We start from the raw sequence: 12,020 nt of genomic DNA, 5'->3' as shown, positions 1-12,020 counted from the left end.
ATAATGTTCCGCCTCTACCAGTCCTTTACCAATTTTACCAGTCCTTCTGTACCGATGCTGCCAGTGACACAGATGCCAGACTGTCGATCGTCTGTGATACAAGAATGTTAGCTTTGGTCTCAGTAGCAGCGGCGGCCGCCTCTCTCGCTAATTTCTTCTTATTATTCTTCTTACTCGGTGCTGTAGCTGTGGCAGTTGCCTTGCTGGCCATCTCACCACCACCCGCAGCGGAATCGGGCCAATCAAACGTCCATCGGCCACCATCCTTGAAGGGCTCCGTCTTGATGAAACTGGAAACGTCCGTCTGCCATCGCAATGCTTCCAGATAGCCAGCAACCTCACGCAGTACGTCGCCGTTCATCTGATCAGGGGTAGCCGAGAACTCGGGAATCTCAAGAAGATTGTACGGTTGCGCACTTGCTTTGATCGCAGAGTCGTCGATAAGTACGGTGTTGTGCTGGCCAAATCGACCGCCAGTTTCGTAATCTGGGTGAAATGACTGGATCTGGCCTCGACACCATACAAGCTTCAAATTCTTGTACACTTGCACATTTTTTGCATAGTGAGATGCCGATAATCCGAAGGACTCACGGCCCCATACATCCACGAGTTTTGACCGGAGATCGTTGTCTAGAGCTTGGCTGACGAGTGACTTCACGTTTTCAGGCTTAGCGCTAGACCATACCATGACTTTGAAGTTGTCGAAAAGATAGCGCAGGAACGGTTGCAAGAACGGACGCGCGATCATAGTCCGGGAGTTGCGGTTGGGCCGGAACAAGACGGTGCCGTTGAGATCCAAGATGACTAGTATCTGACCAGGTGTCTCGCTTGCGGATGGCTCTTTAGTGGCTTGAATAAGATACTCTTCTCTGAGCTCCGGCGGAGGAAGCATAATCTTCTCATCGCCGTAACGCCCCTTCTTTGCACCAGGCTTCTTCTCGTCGGCCTTGTTCTCGCCGGCAGGCGTTGGGTGTGTAACCTTGCTCATAACCCTACACACGTTGTTAGTGTGTGGCTTCTTGGCTGCATCAAGGTCGATGCGGAACGGTAGGTCTGACAGTGGCTTGGCGGATTTCGACTTTTTCTTTTGAGGAGCGGGTACTCTATATTTCGAGTTAGCATATTTCATGGAGGGCATGGCTTTGCAGTGGGTCTTATTAGTCCACTGGACCTGCTTGTTTTGCCCATGATTATCCCACCTTTTCGTCTTTGTATCGTCATTTCCACTATGCATCGTGGAGTAATGTGCCCGAGCCATCGGAGGTTGCTGCGGTTGATGTATATGGTGCTGATAGCCGTGTTGTGGCTGGTAGGGTGGGCCATATGTCTGGGCTGCGTAGGCTCCAGCGCTTGGATGGAAGTTGGGCGGAGGCGGCGGTGGACATGATGGGTGTACATGGCCATTGTCTACCATCCATTGGTAACGTTTGAGTGCTTCTTGGTAGGCGGCATACTCGTGAAAGGCATGCTGGTTGGGGCTCATGTGTGGAGGCTGCTGAGGCATAGGTGGTGGGGGTGGGTTTCGCGGCGGCGGCGGCGGAACACCATGCCATGCCATAGGTTGTTCATAGAGCCCTTGGTACGGATATGGCCGTTGGTGACCGCGAAATGATGGGTCCGTCTGGTGGGGGAGACGTTGCGGAAGCTGGTTCTCGAAAGCGCCAGCAAACTGCTGTTGACGGGGAAAGTTGCCAGGCTGGAAAGGCAGCGCATGCGGGTTGAAGAATTCGCTCATGCTTGGGGTTGAGGCACGACCGGGCGTCTGCTCTGGAAAGCTATCTCGACCTGTCGTGGTCTTGAAGTTATCCATGTCAGCGTGAGTGTTGTGACAGAAGAGCAATGGGGATGGCTGTATGTACCGAGTTGACGCGACTGCGGCCATGGATCACGTGCGATGGTAGGGAGGGGAATACGAAAGAACAAACGCAAAAGCCGGTGAATTGTCGATTGCGCGCGCGCAACACGAAGCGCGCAGTGAGCATGCGATACGAAATTTGGGCGCAGTTAGCTGCTTGTCAGCCTTGTCGGCGAATTAAACCCCCGACGTGTGGGGTCCACAAAAAAGATGGGCCAGCCGCGGGTATCTTCACTCTACTATCACAAGCTGCATTGCGCGCGCGCCCACAAGCAGATACCACCATCTCATCTTGTGCACATTGCAAAAATGGTCCTAGCAAACAAACTCGACCGTAATCTGCGCGCTGCAGAGGAAAGCTCAGATGGCGAGGATTACTACGAGGTCACCGACAGGTCCTCGTCTGCCTCCGTGATTGAGGCAGATGAGGGTGGCAATGTAATCAGTTCGGATGATGACATGGTAAGCATCAGTCGTTGGTACTGGACCAGTAGTTTATACTAACATTAACAAGTCAGATGCATCCGACCACGACGACGACAAAATAAAAGCACAAATGAGCAAAGTCTCTTTCGGCGCATTAGCCAAGGCACAGGATGCACTCTCTAGCAAGCAGTCGGTCGATCGGAAGCGCAAGCGGGGAGACGACACGTCAAAATCACAGGAGGATAAATTGGAGGCTTTGAGAGAAAGATTACGGCAGATCAAGGCAGAGAAGCTTGCCAATGGGACACAGCCCAGCAAAAAGGCAAAGAAGAGCAAGACAAAGACAAAGACCACCCAGGACGACAATGTGGAGGAAAAGGAAGATTCCGACTCGGACGCTGCTCCACATGCGCGCTCCAGCAAACACGCCCCGGCCGTTCAATCCAGCAAGCGTATGGTCTCGCGAAAGCGGAACGTGGTCGAAGTGAAGAAGCCTGTGTTCCGAGATCCACGCTTCGATAATGTGTCAGGGCCCCGACCCGAAGACTACGTGGTTGAAAAGCGTTACTCCTTCCTCAAAGATTACAGAGCGTCTGAGATTGCAGAACTGCGCAATACCATCAAAAAGACGAAGAATGAGGGCGAAAAGGAGCAGCTCAAGAAAAAACTACTTTCCATGGAGTCGCAACAGAAGGCGAGGGAGAACAAGGAGAGGTTACAGGATGTAACTCGCGAGCACAAGAAGAAGGAAAAGGAGCTGGTCAAGGAGGGCAAGAAGCCGTTTTTCTTGAAGAAGTGTACGTCTATGTATACCCAACGACTTGGGTTCTTCATACTAATTGGGATCTGCAGCCGAACAAAAGAAGATTGCTTTGGTCGACCGCTTCCAGAACATGAAGGCGAAGCAGCGCGACAAGGTCATCGAGCGTCGCCGCAAGAAGGTCACGGCAAAGGAGAGGAAGAATATGCCCGACGAGCGGCGTACTGCTTAATCTTTTTGAGACGCAGTTTCTTACTGTTTGTAACATCAGCAGCATTCAAAATACAGATACCCATCCAACAATTTGATATGTTCAGTCATGATCGATTTATATTGTAGTGGATGATACGTATCGGAGTCGTCACCGAGGACGTTGTGCAGGCAGCATCCTAGTTTACCAATCATCCTTCTCTAACTTAGGCGTAGGTTTAATTTAACCCGCAACCCCACCACCGCGGGGAAGCTTCGCCAAGAAACGCTTATCACCACTCTTGACTAACCCACAACATGTCCCGCGGTGATGCAAGCCAAGGAGAATGTACTGCCGTATCTCTCCCTCTTAACTCAATCAAGGTGAAGCCAAGATGTATACCCCGCGATGACAACGGATCGCCTTAAAACCGTTCCTGAATCTGGCAGCTGCGAACAAAGCACGACATCAACTTGCATCTTGCAATCACATCAGAACCACTGAAAAAGACGTTACACAATCGGATAGTCGGTCATGTTGTTTTCCGAAGCTAGTCTACAGAACATCCCATCGTGGGGTGCTGTATGTAGCTGAAGAATAAAAACATGCAAATATGCGCATAAGTTAACAATTATCTCTCTAAGTCACCCATCTAATTATTTTGATTCGAAAAGGTGACGCCACTCGTCATTCTCGCCCCCCCAAAAGATGCCCAATCTACTAACCACAACGTTCCTCCTAAGCGCCCTAGCACATGCCTGCCAACGTGACTGGGACGCCCTCTCACGCCGCATCCACCAACACGCCCCTTACAGCAAACATACGAAACGCAGCCCCGTCCACTACCCCCCTGTCCTCACACCCACCGAATCAATCCTCGTAAACTCCTTTGACAACACATCCCTTGCCGAGTGGTCCTACTACTACACCCATGGCGACCATTTGGGCTCCCACAACAGGAGCATGGCTGAGTGGACGGCGGAGAAGTGGCGCAATGCAGGTTTTGACGATGCTTGGCTGGCAGAATATCCAATTTGGTATACATATCCGGAACACAGTAGGTTGAGGCTGCTACGGCCGGATGGTAGTGTGCATGAGGCGAACCTAGTGGAGGATGTGCTGGCGCAGGATGATACGAGTGGGTATCCGAATTTGATTCCGGCGTATCATGCTATGAGTGCTAGTGGGAATGTTACGGCGGAATATGTGTATGTTGGGTATGTCAAGACTCTCCCTGTTTCATTTGCATCTAGTAGTTGGAGGGATTGTGCTAACGGAGTGGTTGTTTTAGACGTGGGACTAGAGCTGATTTTCAGGTCGTGAAGAATGCGGGCATTGAGCTGGAGGGTAAGATTGCACTAGCAATGTATGGTGGGATTTATCGGGGGACTAAGGTGAAGAACGCCCAGGATAATGGCATGGTGGGATGTGTTCTTTTTACTGATCCGTTAGATGACGGGGAGGTCACTGTGGAAAATGGTTACGAGGCTTACCCAGGTAAATACACTCCTATGGCAGTTCTGCATAGGAATCAACTGACACCGGCAGATGGACCTGCGAGAAATCCGTCCTCGATCCAGCGAGGCAGTGTACGATTTTCTTCCCTGTATTCCGGAGATCCTACGACTGTTGGCTGGGCCTCCTCTTGGGACTCGCCCCGTGGGGATATCTCTCTATACACTCCTTCTATCCCGTCTATACCCATTAGTATGAAAGATGCCCTGCCTCTTCTTTCCGCTCTCGGAGGACACGGTGTAACGGCCAAAGAGGCAAACCGTAGTGGTTGGACTGGCGGCTTCAGCAACATAACGTACGATAGCGGTCCAGCGCCTGGAGCCCTTGTTCACATGGATCATTTGATGGAGAACAAGGTCGCCCCTGTTTGGGATGTCATTGGCGTTATCAACGGAACTACGGACGAAGTCATCATCGTGGGGAACCACCGTGATGCTTGGATTATCGGTGGTGCTGCGGATCCAAACTCTGGCAGTGCCGTCTTGATTGAACTAGCGAACGCTTTGGGGAAACTGGTTGCCAAGGGCTGGAAACCTAAAAGGACCATGTGAGTTGTAGACGTCTAGGAGCTTTGAGTAGTCACTGAAATCATGCCAGAATCCTTGGATCTTGGGATGCAGAGGAGTTTGGACTCCAAGGCTCGACTGAGTGGGTAGAGTCGCATCTTCCCTGGCTCACGACCAACGCAGTCGCCTACCTGAATCTCGATATCGCGGTATCCGGTCCCAGGACTTCTTTCTCTGGAAGCGGTGAACTGCACACCATGGTCGTCGAGCAGATGAAGAAAGTCTTGTTTCCAGAAGGATGGGGAGATTTCTCAACACTCTACGATATGTGGCACAACACCACCAAAGGTCAAATTTCACCTTTGGGCAGCGGATCCGACTATGCCAGTTTCTACCAAAACGGAATCGCATGTGTAAGTTCTCGACTTTGGACCTGTCCTCCTAACACTCACCCCCTAACTTACCCATCCTACAGATTGACATCGGCTCCGACGGCGGCAAAACCGATCCCATTTACCATTATCACTCCAACTACGACTCCTACGCCTGGATGACACGTTTCGGCGACCCAGGCTTCAAGATCCACACCGCAATCGGACAGTGGATGTCACTAATCCTGTACCACATCGCCGACGACGCCCTGATCCCCTGGGACCTTCCCAACGCCGCCCAAGTCCTCCAATCCTACCTTTCCGAACTAAACTCCACAGTCACTGAATCCGACTACCCGGGCCTAGACCTCTCGCCCCTCGAGTCCGCAATCGCAGAATTTGAGCACCAGGCCGCCCATATCGCGCAGGTAGCGGACACGGCGACGGCGTTTGGAGATGAGGTCTTGTTGGGCGTGGTGAACGCTAAGTTTCGGGATTTTTCGAGAGGTTTTGCGTCGCAGGGGGGTTTACCGGGTAGAGAGACATTTAAGAATGTGGTTAGTGCGCCGGGGATTGACAATGGGTATGGGGCTGATGTTTGGCCCGCGGTGACGGATAGTGTGGGTAAAGGGGATGAAGGGGCGGCGAAGCTGTGGGTGGAGAAGAGTGCGGCGGCTGTGTTGAGAGCGGCTGAGATATTGAGGGTGGGGAGTTGAGAAGTGGAGATTAGTGAGGAGTTCGGTTGGGTCTTGGATAGCGGTTCGGCGAGGAGTTCGTGGTGTAGATCATGGCTAGAGCTACGGGTCAACTCAGCTTCCTGTATAATGACAAGGTATCTATAATATCAGCTCTCATGCTTCACACTCTACCTGTACGCTACCCATACCGTAGTCAACATGCCGCGCGGCTCATACGTATTCCTAATATCGATAACATACCGCGCGTACACGTACTGACAGGACGATGAATAGACACTAACCAGCATGCTCTCGTATTCTTGTATCGTAGGTCCATCAAAATATCAGAACACGCGGTTTACTAGCGCATCCTTCGCTCCATCAGAAGATGTGCAAACGACAAGACACGGCAAAGGCCAACCTCGGCGGCATCCAGAACCCGTTTCACCATGACCCAAACCATCACGCAATCTCCTCCCATCGGGAAATGAGAACGACTGCGCCGCAAAGGACCCAAATCTCATGTCGGCGATCGTGCACAAAAACGCGTCAAAGTGCCCAGCAACAATGTCTGGGCAAAAAAGGAAAGTGTCGCATATCCATATGCAGTCCGTCGCATGATTACGAAATCAAAACTACCACTTACCCAGAGCTCAATTCAATTCACAGCCTGTGGTCAATCGATAGTAAGCCAATTAGCAATTTGATAGATCAAAACCAAACTTCCGTTCGCCAATCTATTGCCCTCTTTACGGATCTTTTCAGAAACGTAATAAACGTCGGGGTCCGGTCAACCAATGTTGGGCTGGGAGAGGTTGTGCTGGGCGCGGGAAGTGGGACAGTTGACGTCATACTTAGCACACATGAAAGCCGGCCCCCTCCATTTATCCTGTAACAGATAACCATACAAGACGACACGACAGAACTAGCCAGCCTCCCTTTCCTTTCTTTTCGAAGCGCGTAAACCTAATTAAGGGAAAGTGAGATGGCAGGTTTGATGTACGCGTTACCAGTGAAGATAGTATGAGTATGTGGAGGTGTTGTTATGATATACCATCTCGTCTTCAGCTCCCTTCACACATGCCATAGTATCTGTATCCCCTCCCAAGGCCTCCGTGAGGGGCCTGTGCGACGCGAAAACAAGGGTAGCGCTGACGCGCAAAACGTCGCCAAAACCAAGGAAAAACCGGGACGTGGGCGCGTATGATGTTTGTATGCTGTGTGGCTGCGAACTACGTCATTCTAGAACCATGCCAAAAGCCAAGGGGGTTGGGGGAGGACGAGACAGACACAGGCGGGACCTGTTAAAAGTTGGCACTGCCACACACACACCTTTCGTCTTGCACCTTTTCCGCTCCTCCTGTGTGTTTCGACTTTGCACGTTGTGGTTTTATCATAGGCTTGTTGGAAGTTAATATTTGGACGGTTATTAATCCATCCATCGACGGCGCGGGTCAACGGTCGCTAGGTAGCAGGTCGCTGTCTTTTTGTCGAATTGCAAAGGGACGAAGAAGAACAGAGACGAGATCATGGCTAACGCTCCGGAAAAACCGCTCCATGAGTATGTATACGTCTCTGTCTAATCCAATTCATCCCATACAGCTTCCATCCGTTCGCGACAAAGTCAACCTCCTGTCATGCATGCTAACCACCAACCCACAGACTCCTCTCCCGCTCCATGGTCGATATCTACGTCGGCCCCGAAAACACGCACTGGATCCTACACGAGAAGCTCCTCTGCCACCACTCGCCCTTCTTCCGCAAAATCTTCTACTCCAAATCCTCGTCGTCGTCACGAACGCAATCCTTCGGCCTCCCCGAAGAAGAAGATCTCCCCTTCAAGACCTTTGTCGGCTGGTTGTACTCCTCCTCTCTGCCCGTGCCCCGCGAGGAAGCAGATCTAGGAACATGCTTCGATCTGTACCTTATGGCGGAGAAGTTTGAGATACCTGGTCTGGTCGCCGATGTCCTGCAGGTGGTGCGTGAGTGGTACAAGTATAGTGACAGCTACCCGGGTCTACGCCGCGTGCAGTACATTTACGCGAACACTGAGGAGGGTAGCCCAATGCGACATATGCTTGTGCATTCGGTTGCGCGCATGATGGTTATTGAAAAGGGTATTCCTGCGCACTGGGACAAGGCACTGCGTAAGAACGGGCAGCTGGCTGTTGATATCATCCGTGCGATTCAGGACTGGCGGCTCGATGAGGAGGTTGTGCCCGATGCGCGCGAGGAACCTGCCGAGGCTGAGGACCTGGTTGATGTTGAGGGCGAGACGGCTAAGTTGGATGAGGAGGCTGAGCAGGAGATTGATGATGAGTTGGTTGAGCGTGCTGAGGAGGAGACGGCTGATGAATCCGAGGACACGGTTGTCGAGAGCCCGTCCAAAGAGTCCAAGCAGAGGCCACAGCAGGTCAAGGGTCAGAAGAGCGAGGTTGAGGGCCAGGCGAAGAAGACGGCGGCGGATGCGGGATTGAACAAGGATTTCTCAAAGTTCAGCCTCGGCGAGATGCCGAATCAGATTGAGAATGCCGACTATGGCACTCTGCGCGCATAAGATGGAGAAAAAGAAGGGGGGAAAGGCAAGACCTGGTTTATCTTGCAAGAGTTGAGGTTTTCACACTTGGATTTAATTTGCATGGTCACCTTGCGTAGGGAATAGGGGTTTCACCGGGTTGGGTATATATCCGGGAAAGGGGTCCTTTTCCTTTGTTACTACTCTTCGCTGTTTGGGATTTAAAAAGGTATAATGTGTTAGTATGGTTGCAATTACAAGTTCTTTTCCGTCTTGAATCATTGATGCCTTGTTGTTTGTGATGGTGGTATGTGTATGTGTGTTCTTGCAAGACTTGTCTCGATGTGAGTGGGAGAGAGCCATGGTGATTATACAGCATGGCGAAAAGGAAGAAACCGACAAACGTAGACATGTATACATATACAATTTTACAACTACTTTCAACATCTTACACAACCCTACCACCACTTCTATCACCCCCCTTTCAAAACACTCCAAGCCATATATCAACAACACATCAACCCTCCTCCAACACCGCACACTAAATTACATGCGCCTACCTCCGTCCTAGACCACACTATACAGCCTGCTCATCTTGCATCACATGCGCCCGCCGCAAAGAACAACAGACGGGTGCCAGCATACCCTGCAACAACGTAATATTGCATTACCTCGGGCGACATGACACGCGACATTCCGAGGTAAATTCACGCTCCGACGTTGGAATAGATGATTCGCAAGTGCGGGACGGAGGTGGTGGGATGACTGGGATGATAGGTCGTGGTACGGTTTTAAGATGGGTATGTCGTGGAATGGGGGATGGGCATGGGTGGGGTTGAACTAAGGTTGAGCTAGGGGTGTTGATGGGTGATCTGTAATGTATGTTGAGCCGTTGAGTTAGTGAGTTAGTGTTGTAGTAGACCTTGGAGCCGAGATGATGGAAAAAGGCACGTGACAGTGACATTCTTCCATCTCGGCATACATCGAGATACAATTTCTCCGTCTGGAGCCTAAACCTGACTCGGCATATTGTTGAAACATTCAAACACCGATGGGACACAAAGGAAAAAAAAGATGGCCGGACCGACTTCTGTCGACTACTGGTGACAGTTCTGATCGGTCGGGACGGCAAAAGAGAAACCTACTCGCCCATGATGTAGCTCGTTCCACAATACAGTAGGCGTTGGAATGCCGTGATCGAAACGTATATGCAAGACTCGATACCACGACGGCGGACGATCCTGCAAGGCGAGCTGCTGTGTACTGTAAACCTAGACAGCCGGTCCATTCGGGCGAGGTGCTGCATGCAGGGTTATTGTAGCACTTGACGTACATTGCCGTCGTACAGGAACGGTTTGAAGAGATATGCTCCGACGTTGTGTCCCTGCGTGCGTGGCAGCAAGAGCATAGTGTCTGTAGTAGTCTGATGGTCATTAGTCATGCAAGCAATACGATCCCGATAGCCCCGGTCGACGACTCATGAATAAGAGACCTTTTCACGATGCTTTTACAGGAGGGGCGGCGCCACAGAACATGATCGACGGCGCAGGTAGATGGTATTGCTTTTGCTGCTATGTATTCGAAGCAGCCAGCGATGCTTCTGCCGATGGGGCCGAAACGGTCGATGTGCGCGGCGCAGCACGTCTGCGTACTACTACTGGGTGCCGATCAAATATTGGTGCAACAGTAGCTATCCCATGCTGGCGGTAGTGGACATGTTGGGCTCAAGACGGATAGTTGAAGGAGAAGGGGATACGTGGGACGGCAGATGTGGGTAGACGCATTGCCTACTGCAGAAGGTCGCACACTGTGAGGCGTGTAGCATGACGATGTAGGTAGCTTTACATGACTCTACAATCTGTCTGAGCCACAGGAATTGACCATGGCCTTTAGCAACCGCTGTCGATAGAGTTCTGCATGGCGGCAAAGTCAAGGTGAGGCTTGTCCCAAGACCAGTTAATTGCTCTTTCCCAACAGCCAGGCACTAGCAAGCGTCGCATTGGGGAGGGTGGTCAGACAGTCCTGTCACTGCCTGAAATAGAACGGCGGGCGATGCGTTGCCTGATTGGATGTTGGAGGGTTTGCAGCCGTATCCCAGTGGCTCGGTTGGAAGCAAATAAAAGCTAGGCCCCACTGGTTCGATATGGAAGGAGCCATGACGGTATTGCCGCATTGGGCGGCACCTTCTGCAATTATGCTGATGGGCTGTCAACTAGGAAGGCGGGAGAAGGCTAAAATGCAGTGGCAGCGGGCGGGCAGAAGCGAAAGTGCAGGATAGGCGATAATACAATGGGTGGGTGTTAAGGGCGAGGATGGATGGGAGGCGTGAAATGAGCACGTGTAATGCGTGTTGTGGACTCGCCTGATTCAAACAAAAGGCCAGCTGACATCAAACATGGTCAGCGCGGTGAGCTCACCGGTGCTTCAAACACGCTCAAACAACAAAAGCCTAGGTGCATAAGCAATTCATTGAGTGACGCGGATAATGAGTGACGGTTTGTCTCGACACAAGCAGCCACGGCGTTTTCGTAGATTTTGCAACGGGCGGGGGCTAAGATTGTGACTCGGATGCAGATGATTGCTTGTTGATAGGAGCGGTCTGTCGGAGCTGTCGTGGCGGTGCGCGAAGACGGGTGTTTCAACAAGAGCTAGGCAGAGGGCGATGAGTCAGGCATGGGCAAGTTTGTGAAAAAGAGTAGCGTCAGGTGAGGTGGGTGTAGTGTGCGAGTAGGCGGCAATCTATCTCAGGCACACGCGGCTGAAGGCGATGGATGACAGAGCAACGAGGACGGGGCGAAGCTATCGCGGCCACGTGTGGTGCCGAGAGCGACTTGAGGAGAGTAGCTTCACGTGATGGAACGGGCGGACCCTGATGCCGACAAGTGTCTTGACCAGTCGACATGGTGGGATAGCCCAGCGGGCCCAGGTGCCAAACCAAAAGGGATGGCCCCGGAGCCCAGCGCGGAAAAAAAGAGAGTCGAGAAACAATAGTGCTGGCACTGGCACTGGCACTGGCACTGGCACTGGCTCTGGCTCTGGCTCTGGCTCTGGCTCTGGCTCTGGCACTGGCTCTGGCTCTTTGGCCCGAGTGGGCTGGCTGAAACACGAGCCCATGAACCATGTTCCTGTCGAATTAATCGCCGCCGGGCACCGTGTCCATGGTAGCCGAATGCAGCGTGGTCAAACCGCTGACGCGCCGGCGTGA

General features: G+C 52.0%; 4 protein-coding genes across 4 annotated transcripts; 3 read left to right on the top strand and 1 right to left on the bottom strand.

Moving 5' to 3' along the window:
* Positions 1-34: 34 nt before the first annotated feature.
* Positions 35-1,810, bottom strand: PtrM4_095310 (phosphoprotein phosphatase; the record flags this gene model as incomplete). The annotated part of the gene is made up of 1 exon (XM_066107129.1): positions 35-1,810. The coding sequence occupies one exon, from the start codon at positions 1,808-1,810 to the stop codon at positions 35-37; it is 1,776 nt and encodes a 591-aa protein (XP_065962797.1).
* A 354-nt stretch (positions 1,811-2,164) lies between these two features.
* PtrM4_095300 (uncharacterized protein) lies at positions 2,165-3,273 on the top strand (the record flags this gene model as incomplete). Its single annotated transcript, XM_066107128.1, has 4 exons — positions 2,165-2,317; positions 2,370-2,474; positions 2,640-3,078; positions 3,134-3,273. The coding sequence occupies 4 exons, from the start codon at positions 2,165-2,167 to the stop codon at positions 3,271-3,273; spliced, it is 837 nt and encodes a 278-aa protein (XP_065962796.1).
* A 666-nt stretch (positions 3,274-3,939) lies between these two features.
* Positions 3,940-6,339, top strand: PtrM4_095290 (glutamate carboxypeptidase 2; the record flags this gene model as incomplete). The annotated part of the gene is made up of 5 exons (XM_066107127.1): positions 3,940-4,448; positions 4,523-4,728; positions 4,780-5,293; positions 5,344-5,665; positions 5,728-6,339. 5 exons carry the CDS (start codon positions 3,940-3,942, stop codon positions 6,337-6,339), a joined length of 2,163 nt encoding a protein of 720 aa, XP_065962795.1.
* Positions 6,340-7,829: 1,490 nt separating this feature from the next.
* Positions 7,830-8,857, top strand: PtrM4_095280 (uncharacterized protein; the record flags this gene model as incomplete). The annotated part of the gene is made up of 2 exons (XM_001934085.1): positions 7,830-7,861; positions 7,963-8,857. 2 exons carry the CDS (start codon positions 7,830-7,832, stop codon positions 8,855-8,857), a joined length of 927 nt encoding a protein of 308 aa, XP_001934120.1.
* Between the last annotated feature and the right edge of the window lie 3,163 nt (positions 8,858-12,020).

The sequence above is a fragment of the Pyrenophora tritici-repentis genome, chromosome 4, assembly GCF_003171515.1.
Source record: "Pyrenophora tritici-repentis strain M4 chromosome 4, whole genome shotgun sequence".
NCBI lineage: Eukaryota > Fungi > Ascomycota > Dothideomycetes > Pleosporales > Pleosporaceae > Pyrenophora > Pyrenophora tritici-repentis.
This window is presented reverse-complemented; position numbering and strand designations above follow the sequence as displayed.